The sequence below is a fragment of the Apodemus sylvaticus genome, chromosome 9, assembly GCF_947179515.1.
Source record: "Apodemus sylvaticus chromosome 9, mApoSyl1.1, whole genome shotgun sequence".
Lineage (NCBI taxonomy): Eukaryota > Metazoa > Chordata > Mammalia > Rodentia > Muridae > Apodemus > Apodemus sylvaticus.
The window spans coordinates 65,171,691-65,196,323 of NC_067480.1; the positions used below are offsets into that span (position 1 = coordinate 65,171,691).

Sequence of the window (24,633 nt, forward strand, 5' to 3'; positions counted from 1 at the left end):
TGCCCTCAGAACAAAAGTTCCCAGTATGTATAACCAGAGAAGCTAAGCCACCTCATACAGAACCCAAACTAAAGGAGCTTCATTTCTCCCTAACATGCAAAGACTGTAATGCAGTTGCTAGACTGCCCGGTTCCCTTCCTGGACCCTCTCCCTTGAAGCCCCTGCCTTGCATTCATCATTCATGCTAGGATCCGTTGCCTGCACCCTCTCTGTATGTCTACCTTCTACACCTTCAGCATATAGAGTCATCAGTCAGGAGGAGTTGTTTACAATTTCCCTTTCTCTATACAAGTTCCCAGCACCACACACTAGGCAGAATAAATTGCTAAAATGGTATCTGACACATTCTCTCATCTTATTAGTAGACAGAAAATTTTATTTTAATTTTACAATTACAATAATTTCATAATAACTGCAGTTATCTCAAAACGACCCCCAAAAAAAGGTGAAATCAAAGAAAATGCTATTTGGATCTCCATATGTAAGTACAACTCATGTGTTCAGAAACAAGAAACTTGATAGACTTAAAATTCTTGAAGACGAGGTGTGGTAGCGCTGGCCTGGTAACCACAAGACTTGGGCAGATAAACAAGAGGATTGTAACCTCCATATCAACTTGGGTCACACAGAGTCTAAGCTTGAAAGCGTAAACAAAAGAAGAGACCTTTAGAGAAGTGGGCCTCTATTTTACTCTCTCAAAATAAATCATTAAAGTAATTTTGAGGGGATTTGGCAATTCTCAATAATACTAATGTCTATAAATGCTGTTTGAGTCAGGAGCAAACAGTCATCTAAAAGCTACCTACTCAAGGGAATCAAAAATGGTGATGTTTGCACCTCTGATATCACTAGTCATCACTTGTGAGACTGTGAAAGGCAGTCTGTGTTCTGGTTGAGCAAGGCTTAACTTGCAGAGACCCCATAGATGAATTCTACAAGGGATGGACCTGTTGGCCATGCTCCCAGACACTGGGCTCCTGACACAAGTCCCTCAACTTCATTATTCTGTGGCCATCAGTCAAGTAGGGCAACACCCTAAGTCCCTAGTATTCTGTCTGGACTTGACCCCCACAGTCACCTGGCAACAGCCAGGTAGGCCAGCCCACTATAAAAGGGGGTGCTTGTCCCCTCCTCTCTCTTGCTCTCTTCTCTTATTCTCTTCTCTTACTTTCTTGTCTTTCTCTCTCATCTCGTCGTCCCCTTGCTCCCCCTGTCCCCCCATTCCCTTCCCCCACTCTCTTCCCTGTCCTGCCATTCCCCTATACACTAGATGAGTTCTTGAAGTAGAAGGCAAAGGCTATTAGAGTCACCTTCAGAGCTAGCAGATATCATGTAGTACCCCTTCCATACCCCTCAGCTGAGGATGCCTCTCTGAGCTCCCCACACACCCCAAAAAGTAGGGTCCCTTCTCCATGTCCCCCTTGGACAAATGATCACTTTTAACCTAACCTTTTCTAGCCAGCTTGAGAGGAAACGTGAAGATGGCAACCACGCTGCCAACCCCCACCCCCACCCCATCCCACCCTCACCCCCACCCCTACCCCTCAGAGCCTCAGGTCCCAAGGTCTCACTCTGTCATTCACATCTTCTTGAACACTGCCTATTGCTGTTCTCCTCAGCTTTCCTCCAGACAGAAGCCCCCACTGAAGGAGGACAGGAGTCACGGTGTTCTCCCAGGACGTCACTGGGATTGGCAGAAATTGGCACTCAAATTTTCTGCTGGAAAATGTACTAATATATCTTCAAAGACTCCAAATCTTTATAGTGATTCCTGGGCACTACCTAGAAAAGCTGTGCCCACCAAGACCTGACATGCTGCCGAGTCCAATCAACTTAGTGGCATATCCCAGAATAGGAGCAGAGGACTCTCACCAGCAGCAAGATCAGCTTCCCTACAGAAAGTAGAAAGCAAGAAAGGATTTACAACAAAGCTACCTGTCTCTGAACACCAGTGGAGGAAAAGCCTCTCTCAGTTCTATCAAGAGTCATATACGCAGACACAAACATGCACATTCTACACACATGCACACATACATGTGCATATACATGCTCTCTCTCTCTCTCTCACACACACACATACACACACACACACACACACACACACACACACACACACGCACGCACACGCACATGCACACGCGCACACACACACACATCCTGATATGTACTACCAATACTACTGCGATAATATTCATCTTAGTAGTAACTCCAGCCTGCCTACCTAAGTGTTTGATTGACAACTAGTCCTGGTCTAGAGAAAACAAAGCTGCAATATATGTTAGGACCCATGTCCCTACAGAAAGTAGAAGCCACTTACTCAGATGAGTCTTCATCTGCTTCATAAGTTATGATAAAATGCCACTATTATTCAGTGTGACTTGCATTTGACCCAGGCATGGTGTTGTGCACCCCTAGTCCCAGCTATTCGAAGGACTGAGGTAGGAATGTTTGACCCAGGAAGGAGTTTGAAGCCAGTCTTAACTGTCATAACAGGAGCTCATCTCTGAATGAATGACCAAATGAATGAATAAATGAATGAATGAATAGCTGTCTTTTACTAACAGCAGATGACAAGTAACCTAAGCCCTTACTTAGACTACAATCTTCAGGCGCCTAAATTCCAAGAAGAAAATAAACATAATCTGAAAACCGTCACAGATTCCACACTTGGTAGAAATACAGTGATGTATTCCTTGCATTCTCTAATCAACTAACACTGTCTGTATGCCACTGGAACTCATCTGCAGACACATCAGCATCCCATAAGAACCCCATGTCTTGCTTCCCTTCTAGGCCCTACAGATTCAGAGGCATGTGTGGTGATTCAACTGGGAAGCCCAGATCCACCTAGACCAGCATCCTCAGTGCTCTACCATCCACAATCCCATATGGCGAGTGGACCCTCCATGTTCACACTGCTTCCTTATACACCGAAGCTGACTTAAACTTCTCATAGACTTGCTTTTTCCAAACTCTATATGGAAACTTCAGGGTTATATTCCTGTGTTATAACACTATTTTCTACAAGGAAGTTATGGAAGATATTCATGATGATGTCCTGCGTGCCTTAAATACCCTAAGAGAAATCTTTAACACAGAAAAACTTTCATTCTCTTGAACAAACAAGACACTAATCCCATGAACAAAACTAACTTTATGACTGATCATATTTCCCCTTCATATTGACCTATATTTCCACAAGGAAATAAAAAGGGTAAGTTCAATTAGTACAGAGAACATCATGGTGCTAGCTTTGTCTTAGGGCTCAACTATTTTCCACCTCCCCACTGCTCTGACCTTTAAAGGCAATTTAACTTATTACATTAACTGTAAAATCCTAAGTTGTCTTCAGTCAACCACGAATGAGATGATAGAATAATTAGTGAAAACAATTGATACAATAGGGACTACATGTCTACACGCAGATTTTCTCTCTATGGGGGAGAGAGAATAATGGAGGATGGATAACTGGATGGACGCATGTGTCTACATCCACATGCACACACGGGCTTACCAAAGAAAGAGGCTACACTTCAAAATTTAGCACATCGCTAAGAATTTTGAGATCCTACTGTTCTGATGGTGTCATAGACACCGGAAGACTCGAGGTAAGTCTACCAAGATGCACTTGCTTGTCTACTCAAAGCATATGTGTGCTCTTAGTTATTATAGCCATCATACAACCACTGGACACCACCAGCCTCTTGTACAAATCTCCAGTAGTGTACTGGCTAGTTTTGTGTGTCAACTTGACACAGGCTGGAGTTATCACAGAGAAGGGAGCTTCAGTTGGGGAAGTGCCTCCATGAGATCCAGCTGTGGGGCATTTTCTCAAATAGTGATCAAGTGGGGAGGGCCCCTTATGGGTGGTACCACCTTTGGCCTGGTGTTCTTGGATTCTATAAGAGAGTAGGCTGAGCAAGCCAGGGGAAGGAAGCCAATAAGAAACATCCCTCCATGGCCTCTGCATCAGCTCCTGCTTCCTGACCTGCTAGAGTTCCAGTCCTGACTTCCTTTAGTGATGAACTGCAACGTGGAAGTGTAAGCTCAATAAACCCTTTCTTGCCCAACTTGCTTCTTGGTCCTGATGTTTGTGCAGGAATAGAAACCCTGACTAAGACAAGTAGTATTCTCCTTTCTTTCTTGTGTTTGTTATTGCTCGTTTGCTTTCCAGCTCCACATTCAGGGAACTGCACAGGGGGCTACATCTGGAGTCAGACAGACTTTGGAAAAAACACTTTCATGATCACAGTATCAGCCTGACTAAGTAAGCATTCTTTTTCTCTTTCCCCTGACCAAAATAACAAAACAAAATTCTTCTGTGGTCCTTTCTAACAGTTTTACTTCTCTATCATCTGTGTTTGACTACAGCCATATTTGGAAAGGAAAATTCAATTTACGCTGTCCTTAAACACAGCTTTAAACTCCCAAGTGTAGAGGAAATTGACTTTTACATATTCGCCATCCGTCTGGGAGGAGTGGGATCTAAACACAACAACATTGCACTAGCTTCAGTCTCCAAGCTGGTTAGAACCATGGGGCCAAAATCCCAGAAGAGATCAGCACCTAATAGTCTAAAAATCCCAATAGAAATACTAGTTCTAAGAAAATCAATAAGGGATTTGTGCCAGAACCAGATCTACTGCAGAAATGTATCAAGCATTTAGTCACATCTTCAAATAATAACAAAGTTGATTCATCCTATACAAAGTAACTATGATGTTGCTAAAAACCTTTGTTTCTAATAAACCAAAGTTAGCACTATCTATACAGAACAGTAGTGTAAGAAAAAGAGATAAGAACACAAACATGGAAAATGAACCAATGGTTTTATTTCTGCAAGAATGTATTCAAATGAGATTAAAATGGAAATACAAAAATGCACTGATTAGAGTTATAAGAAAAAAAATTGCAATGTTTGAAGAGCATAATCTTACTAAAATATACCATCCTGCTCATGCTGACATCTATGTTAAAGCTTTTCCATGGCTCCTATGAGCTGAGTTCACAAACACAACTATACCCTATTGATGTAGGAGGCAGGGGCTGAGGTAAGACACCATACCCACTTTGTACTCCTCTTGCTGGCACAAGGAAAGATTGGTTCCCAGCCTCCTCTGCAGGTATAGTGAGCCCCCATGACTATGCACAGGCCAATGAGGAAGGTCCAAACAAGGTCTTCTCTTCCCAGACTTATAAACCAAGTGATGCAGAGGTGATATAAGTAGGTTGGAAGAGAGCCTGAGGACGGCTATGTGACACATATCAGACTGGGTCAGCATCTGAAAACAAACTTTTGTCTGGCAAGCCTTAGTCCCAAGCTAACTCCCTCATCATGCCCCTCCCTTATACTGCATTACTAGATCTCAAGCACACTATAATCTTCAATTTTCTGTACAACAATAGAAATGTGTTGGCAGTCAGAAAAGAATAGCTGGACATTAAAAGCAAGTATTTCCTGACTATATTAATACATACCTAAAAGTAAGGCACATGTATCCCATAGGATACTTTGGAGAGCTGATACAAAATATTAGAATTTTCTATGAATCATGACTTAGAGGGTTGAGTTCATGTTTGTATGTGTGTCTCATAAGGTACACGACGCATTAGAACACTGGTACTGGACCACATAACAAGCAGACCAGACCATGTAACAAGCAAACCAGACCATGTAACAAGCATACTGGACCATACTGTAACAACATACTGGGTACATGTTAAGACCAGTGATCATGAAGCAATGAAGGGAGGGTAACATTTCATCCTCTCTTGGAGACGTTTACTCTTCTAAAGCCCAGTACATAAATGGAAAATCCCGAATAGATCAGACATTGTACAATAAAGAACCATAAGATCATGGCACTGTGCACGGTACGGACATGGTGTCAGCTTTCTTACTCCAGATAGTACACAGGGTTGCTGCGTGTTATGTGCACAGACTGTGACAAGAAGCAGTGACTGGAATGGCAGGCCAGAAGAGCCTAATGCTGAAACAGACTGCACAGGTATCAAACTCTTTACCTAGGACATATTTTAGTTCTCAGAGTGATATATAAGATCATTGTTAGCCGTGTGCAATCATCAAAGAAAAATGTCCCTAAGTACAGAGAATGAAAAACAATTTTCAAGTTGTAAAAATCATGGTACCTTAACTATTTGCCTGCAGGACAAAGTTTACCATTTCCCACCCTAGACACAATGCTACTTAGATGAAAGCTACCCTAGGAAAAGGAAGCAACGTTCAAAGCAGTAGATACCATTTTCTGTGGCCTTTAGGAACAATGCCCAGAAAGCACACATGCAGATTTCCACACTTCCTCCTTCCTTCTAGTCAAGGTTCCAGGTAATGAGTAACCAGATAGCAATGACTCACTAATCTAACGTCATCTCAAATAGCTGCATGTGCTCAGATTACAAATTATACCTTTAGTGCCTTTACACTTTAGCAATGTTTTTCTTTAATAAATCTGAATGGCCTTGATTCCATTTGAATCGTCTGGTTTTATGCACTGTTCTATTTATATGAGCAAAATATTCACAAGTCCCTGCTAGCCAAGGCAGCTGCACACACCGTCACTACCTATTGTCACACCGCTAAAGGTGACAGAGGGCACATGGACATGACAGCATCTTCTGAACCCAGAGCAGTTGGTGATGCCTACACTTCCCCAACACAGACGTCCATCCTGGAAAGCAGCCAGATCCTCCCTCTCCAAATTCTTTCTAACTCCACGCTGTTAAAGTGGACAGAGGAAAAATGCTTTAGTAGAAAAGATGTGTTTCCTATCTTAGTCCTCTAGTGCTAATTTTTATAAAATTAAACTAAGCCACTTGTAAGGCTTGGGATATTCTTTTTAGCCTTGAGCCCCATCCCCATGCACCCAGGTGTTGGAAACCAATACCCAAAGAGAAGAACTTCAAACGCACAGCAAACATTACCTTTGTAGAAGCCAAGCAGTATATTTTGCATCAAATGTTGCCCCTCCTGAATGACATTACTATCCATCACCAATATCAACTAGAAATTTTGTCATAAAGCATAAATAAACATGTTTACACTTATAAACTATTTGCAAAGTAAGTCAGTCACCATTCATTCATTAAAATATTACATACATACATGTTTGAGCATATACAACAAGTCTGAACATTTTTTTCCAGTTGGCAATTGCGTTGAAAGTTGGCAATTCTTTCCAGACATAAATTGAAATTTCAAGTAACACCTGTTCCCAAACCCCACTCCTATTACTTTAGAGTAACCATCACAATCCTCAGTCCTCCCAAAGATTCAAACATATGGGTATTTTGAATGTTTAAAATTAAAACTAGTTCTACACAGAGCTACCAACTTAACCCAAATAGCTTTTCCTAGCACCCTGGCTAATGTGTGTCATGGTGTGTGTGTGTGTGTGTGTGTGTGTGTGTGTGTGTGTGTGTGTGTGTGCATTTTTTATTTATATTCCATACAGCTAGTTACTAAATTGTAACTGCCACCTATTCTAAGAATCCCTTAAGACTCCATGCATGTAGCACTTCCCAAGTCTCCATCACAGTATTTGTGAGGGGCTCAATTCCTTCCTTATCTCTAAACATGTGTAACTGGCTCTCTGTGCTCACAGATTTCCTCTATGAATTCAACTAACCACCAACAGAAAAGACTTGAAAGAAAAACTACTAGGAACAAAGTTCCTTGTCCTTATTCTCAAGTCCTATAGACTAACAATGGCTTGTATCACATTCATGATATATTAGGTTTTCTAAGTAATCAAGAGATGGTTTAAGATGATTTAAAGTAAGTGCACAGGGTGAGGCAGGGTTATGAGTCCATGCAACATGTCTTTTTTAGATGGACTGGAGCCTTGGCAGATCTGGGTATCTTGAGAGTTCTAGGCCAAGATCCCATGGATATACCAAGAAATGATCTTATGCTGTTCCATTACATTGGCAATACGGCCAGTGCTGGCCTCCTGCTCCAGCTCTCTGTCTCCCATCGTCTTGTCCTCACGTACTAAGGGCTGGAGTGATGCTTTCCAAGGTGTTCAGCTGGTAGCTTCTTGCCTCACCTAACAATTTGACAGGATGATCCTTGAAAACAAATAGATGCCTTCTACACAAAATTTCTAATAATAGGCACCCAGATACACTCATCCATCTATATGTTTTATGTTGTGTTTGCATCAAACCAGGCATTGTAGTACTTGCAGGGATACTAGGATATGCAGAACAAACTTCCCTAGCTTTCTTGGAAATGGCGCGCTAGCATGAAAGAAAAGCAGTAAATGAGTAAGCAAACAAACACACAGTGGCATGACAGGGATGACAAATGAAGAAAAGGAGGTTGCTGGGAGTGGGGGACTGCTATCTTAGGTGGCACGTGAAAGGGCTGCTCTGATCACTGAAATGTGCCCCCACTGAAGCGAGGGAAAATGGTCACTTCAGTGAGGAAGGGCAAGGGGAAGAGCACAGGGCAGGTTCCCATGACAACAAGGAGGCCAGTGCCCTGGAGAAAGGAGCTGGGAGATTAGAATTGCGGGGAGACAGCAGCCCAGCACCTGGGAGCCATAAAGAAGTGTAAACAGAAACTACCTGGCGGACACCTGTGGAAAGCATCAAGGCATCGCTCCAGCCCTTAGCACCTGAAGATAAGGAGGATGGGAAACAAGCATGGGGGGTGTGGGAGATAGACTGGGGAGACCCGAATGATAAACTGGGCATGGGAGGGAGGGGTGTGTGAAACAGGCAAAAAAGGGTTTGGGCTGTGAGTAATCAAATCACGGCCAGGAAGAGGAAAGGGAGCAGGGCCATCCAAAGTCTGGGCTGTAACACGCTCAACTGTGCAATGCCTTTGAGAGCTGGGGGAACCCCAAAGAGCGGAGTGCAGTCCAGCTGTCTGTAGCTGAGGTTGGAGATCGAGTCTGTAAGAAACACCAGAGCACAGCAGGCATTCTGAGGGAGCCCCGTGGCTTGTCTAAGTGGTTGTCTGAAAGGACAAGGCCCAGAGCCAAGCCCCACCAGACAGCAACGAAAAAGAAGATCCATCTAGAGGAGCCAGAAGGTGGGAAAACAGGACTGTAGAAGCCAGGCTTAGACTGATTGCATGAAGAAGTTTGTCACACTGCCAAAGCCAATGCAAGGCTGGTCACTCTATCTGACAGCATGGAGGTGGCATGAGATCTTCAAAAAAACTAGTTTAGTGCTGGCAGGATGGGTCAGTGGGTAGAAGAACTTGCTGTCAAGTCTGACGACCTGAGTTCAAACCCCAGGACCTACCTACGTAGTAGAAGGAAAGGACTCCCCAAACTTGTTCTCTGGCTTCCACATGTGTGCAATGGTACACATGCTCTGTGTGTGTGTGTGTGTGTGTGTGTGCGCGCGCGCGTAATTACATGGAGTAATTTTTTAAATAAAAGAATAACTACTTTCATGAAATAGAAAAAAGTCAGTGGCTTCAGTCAAAAAAGTCAAAAAGAACAGAGGAAACCTAGGAACGTGAGTGTCTAACAAAGAACTGGAATGATAACTAAAAGGTGTGGCCAGAAAAGCACAGATACAAATGCTGACAGAGGCGGGGAATGGTGCTAGTCAGTCCTGCAGCAGAGAGGGAGAGGTAAGAGAGTCCTTAAGGCTTTGAGGGTGACCTGGCAGTACTGCCTGGGGGTGTTAGGAAGCCAAAGCAATGCTTTAGGAGACAGAACCTTGGAAATACTTTTAAAAAGAAGCTGGCTGCTTCAGCTTTCTAGAACACCACATCCAGACCCTACCAAACGGTTTCAAGTTCAGGAATCCAACTCTAAAGCACCTCAGGACAGGCTTTCTCAAGCTGCCGTGGAGGATACACACACACACACACACACACACACACACACACACACATACATATATATATATAGGTACTTGCCTCAGGTCTCAGGCACGCCTAAAACCGTCGCAATTTCCTGAGTATGAAGAGTGTCTCTTATTATTCATAAAAAGACCTCTCTCACCCTTACCTGAGTCCATGCTAGCAGATGACTCACAGCGGGGGTCCCCTAGTAGCTTCAGGATGGGGTGCTCAGCAGGAAAAACCCAGCCTGCCATTGACAGTGAAAACCTGGGCCCCACCCCACACTTCCAAGAAGTGGGAGATGGGGGTGGGGTGGGGAGTATCAGAGATCAGGTCATAAAAACCTGGGCAATGAGATGGCCAGGGGCACGGAGGGGACTTCCTTCAGCTGACAGGACACAGAGGCACAGGGAAGGGGTGTGCTGGAAGAGCATGGGTCCCAGCTGGCCAGGAGTCTTTCCCAAGTGCTTTGCTAGTCGGTGGGGTTTTTTTTTAATTCATCTTCTCTTTTTAATAAATCAGTAAGTGTTAAGTGTTTCCCTGAGTTCTATGAGAGGCTCTAGAAAATTCTCAAAACAGAAAGGGTTGAGGGGACATGTATGGATATTAAATGTGTGGCTACTGAAAAAGAAGGATGGTCCGGAAAGACACTCACAGATGGCATTCTGAGTGGGGAAGTCTTGTTGGACAGTCTGCAGCCCAGAAACTCTGTTATTCCTAAGCAGCGGAGTGTCAGAACTGATTGGATTGTTAAATATCCAGTTAGTATTAGAGAACCCGATGGTGTTGGGGAAATCACACACTCTGGTGTCAGGAATGGTACTTACTCCACACCTACTGTTAGATACGGGAATCCCATAGGCATCCACAACAGAGACCAGCTCAACACTGCACTATAAATGGGACAAAAGAACAAGACAACACACTCTGTACTTTGTTGTCTTAGACGCAAAAATGGGGGCATGGGGGAGACAACCACTCAACAGTGAATACTCAGGACTAACAGGTTCCAACTTACAACAACTGAGCATGAGTTTTTTTTTTTTTTTTTTTTTAAGCTTCCTGGAGAACATACAACAGAGTGACTCAAATGCCACCTAAAATCTCTCGAGAAGATCTGCACCCCTGTAAACACAGAGCGACTGGGCATGAGTCATGGGGACCCAGTACTGGGACTGGAAGGTTCCATGTGCATATGGTGTATGGTACTTAGCAAGCATCAGATAACATGCCAAATGATGGACTCAATACTGCTCCCTATGGCCTGAGAATGCCTCTCTGACCCTGGAACTCTATTCTGTATGCATGTAACAAGCTCCCACCTTCTGAAACCTTCTCCATAAGGCTAGGCCATGACTGCTACACATAAACGTTGTAGCCCTCTGTAGTGACTCCAGTGAGACAGGATGGACCAGGATACATCATTCTGCTTCCTGTGGCCTTTCTTTGCCTTTTGCAGTTATTAATTTGATTTATTGGTGTATATCCTACAGCGATAATACATTCTTCATGACAAACTCATGTACACATCTGCAGAACTTAGCATCTAGTAGGGACGCTGAATCATATTTATTGGGAGGGACTTCAAGTCCTTTCGCTCGATGACTTTGGATTCCTCACAGGCTAGAACTGGCAGGGACACACCCTGCACCACAGAGCAACAGCAATCCCTCGTCTTGGGCTGGCATAATGGACCATGCTCCTCTTGACATGGGTTTCAGCTCCTGCAAGCCCATGGCAGCTCTTAGGCCTGAATCTCCCAGGTACAGACCCCAAACTCACTTTGCTCATCTCCTCACAATGGATCAGGACCACGGTTGGCCAGCCCCTACCCTGATCAAAGCTTCTTCATTGAAAACCAAGAGAGTAGGCACGTCATCCTCCTGTGTCACCCTCCCTAAGCCTATCAGGATCAGGAAGCCCTCTGAGAGGGCTCCACCTGCCTCAAGGTCAATGAAACAAGAAGCTAACTCTTTCTGAGGTGAGGCCCTGGGCCACTCATCCAATGAAAAGGAGCATTTTCCCCAGACTGTGGTAAGACTTCCTAAGTCCTGTCAGAGACCAGCAACACTGACAGGAAATAGTCTGTTTTGTTGGGAACCAAACTTTACCTTTGGATCGTATCACTGAAACTACCTCTAGGCTGATGTGGACATCTGATGCATTCTCCCGCTTTATAAGCGACCTTTAGATAAAGTCTTTCAAATCCCAGATGAGCATTTGACAAGAAACAATAAAATGCCTCAACAGACATCTACAATTAAGGTTAGGACTCTGAGACTTCCTGGACATACTAGAAAGTTCCTCCTGACAGATACCTTCTCACATCACTATAATTTTTATGACAAATGTTTCTGGCTGCCATCCCACTGACTTTCCCACTTCTAGCTTAAAAAGCTTTAAAGTCTGAAAGAATAAATAATTAATTGTGGGCTTCCTCTACTCAAACAACAGTCTCTGAAAGGAACTATTTGAAAAGGAGCTCCAGGCAGGACACCAAGATGGCTCTGCAGTGCTTGCCAGCAACCCTGATGACCAAGTTCAATTCCTGAAGAGAACTGACTTCCTGTAAGCTGTTCTCTGACTGCCACACCTCCCCCAAGTGAAATAAATAATTGTAAATTTAAAAATCAGTAGCCCCAGGAAGGTAGCAGACACCTGGGGAAAGGTCTGAGATTCAAAAGTGCAAGTTCAACTTATAGAGCATTTTTTTTTAGAAGTGGAGTATGCATCAGGCCAGGAGACATGCCTGGCTATGGACCCAACATCAGAAGCTGTTCCAGTAGCAGCTGACTTTTGAACCGTGGCACTGCAAAACTTAAATTAGAACTCTGGAAAGATTTCCGGTTGTTCTAAACCAAACAAATATCTCCAAAGATGGAAGGCAAACACCGTGTCTGCCTTCTTCATGCGATGATCCACACCATCATGTATAAATGTAAAAGGCTGGGTTGGGCCATTTTCAAGATGGTGTTGCTATGAGCAAGCTGATAATCTGAAGTGTCTAAAACGGGGAGTGGGTCAGCACTCTGATTCCACCCTGCACATGTCACGCCTGCACGTCAGAGACACAGAGACGAACCCTCAGCCCAGAGTCTCCCACATACCGGTTCACACGGTTTCAGAGAACGTGACCCCAGATAACACTCACTGGAAGGCTGAAAGTCATCTTTTTCTTCTTTCATTAGAGTCTCATTCCCTTTCCCCTCCTAGCTGGTGGTGTGCAAGATTTCAGCCTCTGAGTTCATTAAGTCAAAATGTTATCTCCCCAGTGAAAATGAGAATTTTGTTCCGTTTGTTGCTGCATCCCAGTGCCTCAAAGAGGCCCTGGAGCACAGTAAGTGCTCATTAAATATTTACTCAGTAAATGAATAACATTTCTACAGCGGGTAAGTAGACAATGTGATAGACGGGGAAGGACAAACATCTTCCCACATATATTATATTAGAAGGCACTAGAAAACTAAAGTTTCAATTGCTATGAAAGGAAAATGAGGACAGCAATATTCAACTTTAGCAACAGCCGACCACACCCATACTCCTCGGAACAAAATTCTCTCTCCATACCACTTATCCAACCAACCAAAAATACAGGATGCACCCGAGCGATCATACTATAAAGACTATCATAATCACAGCTTTCAGGCTGTGCCACAGGAAAAAATATAGATCATATAAAAGGGACAGTGGCCAGGTCTCTTGCAGGGGACCCTTAACCCAAGCTCTGCATGCCCAACTTCCTCGTTTCCACATTCGGAGATATGATCATAATGTTCTTTATAACATTTACCTGGCTTACCTGGACTGCAACCAAATGCCGGGGCAACCAAGTACTTGGGACACACAGGCATCCTTGCTACACCATTCTGGAGGCACTCAGTCCCAAAGATACGGTTTGAGGCAAACAGAGGGGTCAAAGGTCACAGAAACACGTCTGTGTAACTGACACGCTAGCACCACCTAAATTCCCACAACTAGTGACTTCTGAATTTTCTAGGGGAGGATAAGAAAATTTTCAAAGCCTTACATCCTTTTTTTTTCTAAATTTTCAAATTTCTACTTATAAAATGGAAAGACGGCTTACCTCAAATAAGTGCTTGCAAATCTTACTGTGTTATAAACAACACAACTTTATCCCAATTCAAGAAGGATTTGGTTCCACTCAGTCCTGGACTGTGCCCCTTGGGGTGGGTTCTGACCGTAGCATGATGCAGTCTGCCTTCAAGAGGCTCTTGGACAACATGAACAAAATGAACCACCTAAAAATACTCAGGGTCAAGAGCACTATAAGGACATATTGCCTACTGATAAAAATGAAATTTTTCATCATGGTTCATGACATCTGACTAAATGCCCGTAGAGGGTTTCTATTCCTGCACAAACCAAGAAGCAAGTTTGGGAGGAAAGGATTTATTCAGCTTACACTTCCAAATTGGCAGGAGCTGGTGCAGAGGCCATGCAGGGATGTTTCTTACTGGCTTGCTTCCCCTGGCTTGCTCAGCCTGCTCTCTTATAGAACCCAGGACTACCAGCCCAGGGATGGCACCACCCACAATGGGACTCTCCTCCCTGATCACTAATTGGGAAAATGCCTTACAGCTGGATCTTGTGGAGGCATTTCCTCAAAGGAGGCTCCTTTCTTTGTGATAACTCCAGCTTGTGTTAAGTTGACACACAAAATCAGCCAGTACGGCCTGCCCTATCCTATGAAAAAGGACTTGTTTTCAATTATGCCGGTTATGAGATTAAGCAAAATGGGATAAAATTATTTTAGATTCCTTTTGCTTTCTTTCTTGCTTTCTTTTTTTATTTTTATTATTATTATTTTTTTTTTTTTTTTGCTTTTTCGAGACAGGGTTTCTCTGTGTAGCCCTGGCTGTCCTGGAACTCACTCTGTAGACCAGGCTGGCCTCGAACTCAGAAATCCGCCTGCCTCTGCCTCCCAGAGTGCTGGGATTACAGGCGTGTGCCACCTCCGCCCAGCTTCCTTTTGCTTTCTAGTTATTGAGCTCTTAATGGAAGAGCTTCGGGAGCCACAGAACAGGATAAGTTTCCTAACTTACAGAAACTTCTAATTCGAAAGAATGGCACTTTGAGCTGAAAAGGTCAGTGGTTAAGGGCACACAGACTTTTTTCTAGGAGACCTGGGTTCAATTCCCAGCACCCACGTGGCAGCTCACAACCATTTCTAAATCCAGTTCCAAGGGATCCACTGCTCTCTTCTGAACTCTACGGGAACCAGGCATGCACATGACACACACGCATGCAGAGGAGACACTCAAATACATAAAATAAAATAAATCTAAAGGAAGAAAAAAAAGGCAAGACTGGATACAATTCACCACAGAGAAGACAGGTAGTATGGAAGACACCATGGGCAATTCTGATAACTCAGGAAGAAGGTCATACAGGAGCTGACCACGGGGGAGGGTCTAACAATAGCCACAGGGCACAGGTAAGGGATGCGTGGTCTGATTACAAACCTTCCTGATTATGGGTGATGAATGGCATCAACCACAGCAACATCCACAAAAGTCCAGTGAGTCTGGTATCTGAGTCCATGCCTGGGCTGTTCCGGCTCAGTGGGAGGGGCCAAGACAGCCCGAAGCTCTCCCTCTGCCCACCCCTCCTTCACCCATGGGTGAAGTTTGAGCTCTGAAGTGATTCTCTGGGGATCCGATTACCAGGCTGTCTGAAACTACCAAGACCTCCTTAGAATACCATTTAAAACCTATTTTAAAATCGAATGAGAAAGGAACCACACCTCCTGAAGCTGCTACCCAAGAACCCAAGGCTCAAAAGTTAAAACCAAGGCTTTAACAGAAAGGGAATGACACTTCCCTTCAAGGGGGCTGGATGTTTAAGGAACCAAATATAGCATAAATGCAGCAGTACAGTGTCTCAGAAGCATTTTGGGTAAGAAATCCTATTTTATCCACTCATATATTTCTTACATGGCATATAAATTTTGCTTGCTTGTTTGTTTGTTTGTTTGAAGATAGGATTTTTCTGTTTAGCCTTAGCTGACCTAGAGCTTACTCTAGACTAGGCTGGCCTTGAACTGAGAGATCTTCCTGCCTCTGCCTCCCACGTGCGAGGATTAAAGGTGTGTGTCACCACCACCCAACTAGAATGTCAATATTTTAACTGCTTGAAATTTCTTTTTTTAAAGATAAAGCTGAGACATTTTCAAACATTAGAAGAAAACACTTTTGCAGACAGTGAGCTCGGATTCTCAATGCAGTTTGGGATGAGTTCATGGATAGGTGGCCAAGCGCATCACCTGAAACTAACAGTCCACTCCCCATTGTCTTTTAACTTTATGATTATATATGTGTGTTTATATGATGTGGGGCGCAGGAGGAATGCATGCCAGGGTCTGTGTGTGGAGGTCAGAGGACAACTCTGTGACATCAATTTTCTCCTTCTACCTCATGTGTATTGTGGGCATTGATCTCAGACTTGTGTGGTACTGAGCCACCCTGCTGGCCCAAACAAAATTCTTGAAACAATTATAATTAAGGAACATCAAAGTCCAAAGTCGTTCTATTACCCTGTAACACAAAACTATATAAGAACAGCAGCCTGGGTTGTAGTATAAAGCCCGTTTCAAGATACTGTAAAAAACAAATATTCACAAGGAATAGAGCAAGATTCACATACCAAACAAAGTGGGAAATGTCCCAGCCTGGAGGAGGCGGTGGTGTTTAGAAAAGAGCATGTGACAAGGCTGGCGAAGAGCCTCCCATCTTATTATCCTAATTACTCTAATTCTCGGGTCTCCTGGCAGCAGCAGTTCTCTCTGACCGGGCCACGGAGGATCATGCCAAGCCCCCATGTCTAGGAAACTATCTGGGTATCAATCAACTAGGTATTTCTCCTTCAACACAAACCCTAAACTAAAAATAATTTCCTATTTGGGCAAAGGAAACCACTTAATTTCTCAGAGTTAAAGCTTCTATTGGTTTGCTCAAGACTGTCAGAGGCACCTGAGTGCAAGCTCAACGCAATGGGCCTTCACTCCCACATTCCAGATGTAACTGACACACCTGACCCGGCAGATGATCCCTGAGAAAATGCTAAACTGTGAACTGTGAGGAAAGCAGTAGACCCAGCCTGAGTAAACAAGAGGTGAGAGAGGGTCTAACAGCATCTGAGATTTGAAGATGGTGCTGGAGCTGCTCTGGAGCTGAGGGAGAGCAAGCACTGCAGGTGCGGATGGGAAGGATGCTGTGGTGGGAATGAGCAGGGAGTGTGAGCAGAGGCAGGCGCAGCGACCAACGCAGGGCAGAGGCTGGCGAGCGTGCACTCCCTGGTGAAAGCCACCACACCAAGGGCGTAGTAGGCTTCTCTCCCTCCGCACACAGGGAATGCCTTAGTGCTGGAGGTACTGCTTTCCACCAGGGGATAGCAGTGCCATGCTGTCCCCTCCAGAAATGACTGAGGCAGGAATAAAGACAGTCCAAGGCATGCCCTAGAACAGCCATCTACCACATCGAAACATTTCCAGTGGAGAGATTTAAAACTGCAAATGGAAATGTGTCTCGTGGGGAAGGCAGTGGATGTGACCTGAGATATGGTCATAGCTCCTGCGGAAGAACACAGGCAACCCTGGAGAAATACACAGCAAGAAGCCCTGCTGAGAACAGTACAGAACTCATTTCCACATGAGGGGCAGTTACGAAGCCCACAAGGTCTCTGCCACCAGCAGATGTAACAACTTCTCCACGAGTAACAGCACCTCCCTCAAAGTATTTGGGGAAGAAAGTGAGTTATAACACATGTACAATCTTTAGGGTAATGCCAGCACACTGTGCAAGTCTCAGGCTGTACCAGCCAGTCTGTTCAGTATTGTTGCCATAAAGTAGAAGTCTGCGGTCTGCAGCGTAAAGCATAACCAAGAATGAACACTATTTGCAGCTCCATATCCATCACCAAGTGAGCTATATATTGTAGTACATAAGAACAGCTGGAAGCCCGTGGGAAGCTGGGCTCCCAAAACACAGGCTTTTCCCAGTATGGTTTTTGAGGAGTCTTTGGGAGAATCTGGCAGTTACTCAAAGTACCAGACTTTGAACATGACTTCAATACCTAAGACTTAAAACAAACATGCGAGCACTAAATAAATTGTTTTACTACACAGGATCTAGAGGAATGATTATAATTATAAAATGATAAAAGTAATTTCAGATTTTTGTTTTTCTTAGGCGCAGTGGGACTAGATCACTGGCAAAACCTACTTGATTGGGAAATTGCAGAATGCTCAGTTTTTAGTTAAGTATTTTCACATATTTAAATATTTCATTCCAAACAGCCCCACATGTCCCTATGAGCTACATCACCAAGAGAAATCAAACTATACAACTAGATAGTGAGATAGACAGTTCACTAGACAGATATATATATATATGTGTGTGTGTGTGTGTGTGTGTGTTCCTTAATTATAAGAGCTCATTTTTTTCATCAAAAGTGAAAGAGGAGATCTTTAACCAAAAAGAACACAGTTAAGGCGTTAGCTAAAGTTCTTCCACTTCAGTATTGAGCCTCTACGCTCCAGCACACTGTCCCTGCGAGCAGACAGTTCTATGATCTGCGGACTGCTGTGTGCCACCCCTGTGTGGGTTGTGCAGAGGCATCCCTGTCCTCTAACCTCTTACCTACGAAGTGCGACAATCAAGTAAGTGTCTTTAGACATCATCAACTTCTCAGTTGCCCCAATCAGCCCTGATTGGAGATACTGCTGAACACAGGATTGTAGCTTAGCTGCTTTCGAAAGCCACACACTCCCACCACCACTACCACAATATCCCAATGACAATTTAACCTTTTCCCCAGTTCTCTAAACGATCTCCACTCTAGCATCTCTGCTCACAGTGAATATTGAACACACATGTGCATTCATGTGTGCATCTCATGATGAGCTGGGGTTGTTTTCAACAATGCACACGTTTTTGATAAGAGGATGACAGTGCTTTGATAAAGCTAACAGTAATCATAGCAGCGATCATGGTACAGCCTTACAGAACCCTTGACGCTTCCCAAGACACCTTTGTATACATCAGTCCTGGGCCAGCATCCAGCAACAGCTCCTGGATATCTTAAATCTACACACGTCTTATCACATACAAGTATTCTCTCACATCTAACAAATCACCCCTTTGCAAATCACCACGAGTTATTTAATGCAACTAGAAACAGAATTCCAAAGGAATTCACATACCTTACACGGAGGAGGGGAAGGAAATGTCTCTGCTCAAGCAAAACTAGATAGAGAAGTCCTCAGACACCTCAGCTCATTACACCAATGGCCCAAAAAGGATTTTTCTCTCTCTTTTTTTAACTCACCAATGGACCCAAGAATGTAAAGAGTGAACAGATAGATTCCCTTTGAGTATCGTAAGCAGAATATAACTAGAGTAATAAAAACTTTTGTTGCTGAAGACTCTGCTGAATCTGCCTTATAATTTTTCTTTTTCCCTTTTTCAGACTTTTTCGTAAGGGCGATTAAAAATCTAGTAATCCAAGTCCATATTGATCCAGCAAACATAAGAAAACTTTCATAAGGTTACTTTAGTCATTCAGAGTAGAAAACAAAAGCCAAACACTAGCATAACTCAACACTTGAGATCTTTCTTAGCCCAAAAAGACAATGAAAATGTTAGTTGGATTCAGGTTTTTTTTATTGTTGTTGTTTGGTTGTTTGGTTTGGTTTTTAGAGACAGGGTTTCCCTGTCTGGCTCTGGCTGTCCTAGAACTTGCTTTGTAGACCAGGCTGGTCTTGCCCCTGCATCTGCCTCCTGAGTATTGGGCCAAAAACATATGCCACCACTGCCTGGCTGTCATACTCATAAACACTGTGCACTCCTGTTTTAATGTACAAAACCCATCAGCCTCAGCTGTTCACACAGACTCTGCAACAGAAATGCTTCATACACCAGTAGTTGCCTTAGTTTTTACGGCATTAACTATAACTTCTACATTCTTTCCCGTGATCTAAAAACCGAAAGAAGACAAAGAAAAAACACTTTCCTGTGACTTGAGGAGGCAGCTGCACACATCTGCCAACTGTGCGCTGGAGCAAAAGGGAAAGTGAAGAGTTTGCAAGCTGTACTTACATGTGAGGGCTCAGTTCATAGAAGTTCCGATTTCTGTAATCTTCCACTTTCTCCGGTGAATAAATGGGCAAGGATCGGTAGGGGTTAACAGATATAACCACACTCCCAATGTATGTCTGTGAAAAAGACAAAAAGAAAGGAATAGTATGCCACCAAGTACATGGGCTGCTTTCGACCCTCTCTGAGTTCAGTGTGATACGGTTTCATCCCTGTGAACTAACAGTAGTCCTCCACTAGAGTCTTACACACTGAAGAACACTGTGCTTCTCTGAACCCAGGCAGCCAGAAAGTGCATGTTCACTTTCTCACAAATGAAAAGCACAAATTTATAGATTGAAAATATGATTCAAGATAAATCTTGACATAACTTTATGACTCTGGACAGGAGCTCGCCAAAGCCCTGCTATACTTGCCAAAATCTCGTAACTACTGGTAATTGTAAGCAAAAGCCACCGCTCTCCCGGGAGATGCTTACAGCTAGTGTCTCACTCACAGCTATCATTCTGCTTCAACGTGAGTGGCAACCCATCTGTTCAGCCCACACCCACACTAGAGAAAGTACTCCCGCACCGCCCTTCTCCGGCCTGCTGTCTACTCACAGTACAGACCACAGCAGTTCAGCATTAGATTCCCAGCTCTTGGAAAGAAACAAGCCTCAGAAGTTCACACATCTAATACACTTTGGTGGTAGAATTTACATTCCCTTTCTGATGCAACGTATGCGAAATGTTGAATTTACATTTAATGTTAAATTGAAATGTACCTCCTGAAGGATCAATGCTGTGTTTTCACAGATGCTAACTAACTCCGAACTAGAACTCTCTTCCTTTATTTATACCTCAACCTTCCATCGCTGGCGTCTCCAGCAAGACTGGTTTAGTCCATTTTGGGCAAGGCTACAATACCACAAGTAGTAGCCACTTGGTAAGCTCATTCTGGGAGCTCTGGTTTTCCTTAGTTTCAGCATCATAAAGACAGAAAGAAGAAAAAATGCTAACTATATACAGGAGACCAGTGAAATTGCCCAGCCAGAAAAGGCATTTGAGACTTAAATTCTATTCTTGGGACCCGCATACATCCACCAACCGAGTCCAAGTTCTCCTCTCTCCTCCACATGTGACCCACATGCCTTGCACACACACACACACACACACACACACACACTCAAATAAATAAAATGTAACTTTGCAAAAAATGTTTTAAAAGGGAAAAACACTGAGATGAGAGGAGGGGTGTGGCAAGGCCAGCATCCTCACTTTTCCAATGTCGCCCATCGACAGTTAACATTTCTAGGACAAGTTCTCCAGCACTGGCACCACTGAGACCCATGGAAATAAAAATTAAACAAAATAAAGGCAAAAAAAAAAAAAAAAAAAAACCCACCCAGGAGGAACATTTTGCAAGGCCTTTATATGAGCCACATGAGTTTACTGTAAAAGACCTTTCCCAGCATGGAAAGCAAAACAAAGAGTTTTCTGTATGATCCACCAATACGAGCATAACCTAACCAAAGGCAGAAAAAAAAATACCAGTATATGAGGACCTCCACACAGTGTATGTTCTCAAATTCTGTCAGAGCCCAATTAACCTGGCCTGAAAGAATGCCCACAGGTTCCCTAGTCCCCATCAGACAAGAGCTCCTCAAAGCTTTCGATGTTCCTCACACCAGAACTCTCCAGAACCAGTGTATGGAGATGTTCACGATGGAAAACTGAATAGCTTCTAACAATTATAGTTACACCACAGAAAGGAAAATGTGGCCACTGGCCACAGCTCTAATATTTATTGACTAGATGACGAGCCTTCTTTGCAGGGAAAGTACTTGCATCTTTCTCCTTTTGTAAAATAAAAATAAACAAAGTATACAGATGTGCTGCCAACAGAGAAACCTGCTCTCAACTGAGCCGGCTCTTTCAAACCAAACTTTACAATGCTGAGCTATGATTAAAAAAATCTGCTGCTGTGACATTCCCGCAGGAGAAAAAACCGCTGCCTCAGTTTCAACATCAAAATCCCACTAATGACAAAAGAATGTCTTTTTATTTGTAGCTTTCGAGAATTCTGAATTAGTTGTGCTTCTTCCCCCCCAGCTGTGTCACTATCGTGCAGAAAAGAACCCACCAAGGTTGCTTAGGAAGTATCTTTAACTGAATGACTGGCTCACACAGGCTCCGGTCATCACAAGGAAAGTGGGTGATACAGTCCATTATTCTTGTGTGGACACGAAATACCAAATTCCCTATATACGGTGGCCACTACTTTATTAAGCCTGTAGTCCCTGTGTTGTCAGTGAACAAAGCCTTAAGTAATGTCCTTCTCTCCAGCTTCCTTCCCTACTGAGGGGGTCTGCTTACAAATATAGCCCCCCCCAAAAAAAAAATAAATGTCTTCTACCTGTATAAATATCTGTTAGTAATCAGGCACCTCCACAGCCAGCCCCCAGGGACTTGGTGACAATGGGACAATTAGGCACCTTCCGGGTCAGCCCAAGAGACTCAGGACAATAAGACAGTCATCACTTGCTACCCAGGAGGCCACCACACATTCCCATTGTCTCCTCTGTCTTAAGTCCTCCTGCACGTGCACCAAGGCCCTGATAAAAAGCCCGCTTTCCCTCCCCTCTTCTTTTCTTCCCTCCCTCCAACCAGAGGCAGCCTGTACCCTCTTAGCCCCCACCCCCTCCCTTTAATAAACCTCCCAGGTGAGACCTGTTGCACAACGTGATTTTGTTATTAGTAGTTCCATCAATACCCACTTTGAAACAAGGAGTGTTTCAAAGGGAAGTGCTTATTTTAGACATGGTTTGATCAAAGAGACATTAGCAAATGCGATTCAGGCAAAGATGTGAAAAACATGTGTGGACGGGGATGTGCCCATGTCTGTACAACTTCCCTGTGCTCTAGATGTGAATGAGCCTGAACCATCAACGGAGAAGTCATGTGGGGAGCGATGCGTCCTGCTCTACAGCCAGTGCTGAAGGATGATTACACAAAACCCCAACAAGTGCTATAGGTGTCATGAGTGAGCCATCCTGAACCATTACTACCCTCACTGATGCCGCCAGAGACTTCAACCACAGAAGTAATTCTTGGTGGGGACAGCAAGACACACAAAGCTTAAGTCAGCCTGAATTGCTATTGCAGAGAGCTGTGAGCCAGAAGATTGTCATTAGCCATTAATTTCTGAAAACAGCTTGCTGCATCGTGTCAGTAACTGATACGACAGCATCTCCAAAGAGGGAGCCACACAGGACAAGATACAGTAATCTAAGCAGATATTAAAGCAGCCATCTTCCCCGTATTACCACTGAGCAGGATACCAGCCTGTGCCCCAACGAACCAACTAAACAAACAAGCAATAGCAAAGAGCAGGAAAAGGAGACTTATGGGAAAAACAAAGAAATCCAGTGAGGAAGGCATGCTTGCAAATACACATAAGAGCCTGCTCGCTAGCACCTCCTCCCTCACCCCCCCCTCTCTCTCTCTCACACACACACACACACACACACACACACACACACACACAGCATCCCCCTTTAGGGTCTTGATAGGAGGGTATTGTTTAAAAGATGACAGTCCCAGTCAGAGGGCAGCCCAGCCCATACCATTGTTTGGGCTTCATTCTCTCTCCTGCAGAGTTGCCAGACAAGTTCTTAGGGCAGTGTGAAATCTCTTTCCCGGAGACAAATTTCCCCTTTTGAAATCAAGCTGCAGCCCTCTCCTCCCAGCAGGAGATTCCTGTAGAAATTGCAATTTCTTGGGGACAATTGTTTTAACAGTCAAAGGGAGGCTCGCACATTTCTCTAAAATAACCTCATCCTTCATTCCAATACACGTCTGCCTCCTCTAGCCTTGAACTTCTAAGGTTTGCCTTCTACCAGGATTGCTGTCACTACTGGTGGGAAGTCTCTTCCTTAAAGGTTCTATATTCGAAGACTTAAAAATCCCCGTGGTAGCAGTAGGAAAATGGAACCTTCAGTCACAGTCCTTATTCCTCGGAGACACACAAGACAGGCCTGGAAGCAGCTGATTGGTTGGAGGGACTGACATTCAGCTCTGATTTCAGGCTGCCCATCATATATACACAGAAAATGCAGCTCGTTCCTACATCAATGAACTTGGACTTCAAGGTTCTCACTGGCGTGTTGTTACTGAAGCAGACCCTCAAAGGACAGGCAGTTCATTGCCAAGGAGCCATTCCCGGGCCCGTCGCCCCACCTCCCACCCTCAGCACCTCAGTGGCATCAACATTCCATCCAGGAGACACTGAAAAGCTCCTCTCTTGTCTGTCACTGCGTGTGTGGCCCTCCAGCATGTAGGATATATGTAGGAAAAGAGGAGACGAGAGAAAAGGGAACACGACAGAAGTAAAGAGAGAGAACAGGCTGGACCTTGGGATAAAAGGCACACTCAGTTAAAGGCACACTGGCATTATAGACTTAGATACTTTCACTTCTCCAGGGCAGATATTAAATCAAGAATGTGCAAACATTCCTAAGTCACACCCCTCTCCAGTCTTAAGAACTTCTAGCCCTCCAAACAGATGCCTTGCAAGCAGCACACAGGACCTGAGGGTGCTTCCTGTGACTGCAGGAAACTGACCTCTCTTCAGGAGGACAGTAGGTCTAGCAGCCTCTCCTCTACAGATTGCAGTGCAGAGTCTGGAAAAGTCCCTGCCGTCAGAGCCTAGGAC

The 24,633-nt window shown here is 44.1% G+C and overlaps 1 protein-coding gene across 3 annotated transcripts in view; it reads right to left on the reverse strand.

The window, feature by feature from the left end:
• Positions 1-24,633, reverse strand: part of Myo1b (myosin IB) — a 164,097-nt gene that overhangs the window by 94,304 nt on the left and 45,160 nt on the right. For all 3 annotated transcript variants that reach the window (XM_052192679.1, XM_052192681.1, XM_052192680.1), the window contains exon 3: positions 19,942-20,057. In XM_052192679.1, coding sequence (XP_052048639.1) covers positions 19,942-20,057 — 116 coding nt within the window. The remainder of the gene's footprint in view (positions 1-19,941; positions 20,058-24,633) is intronic.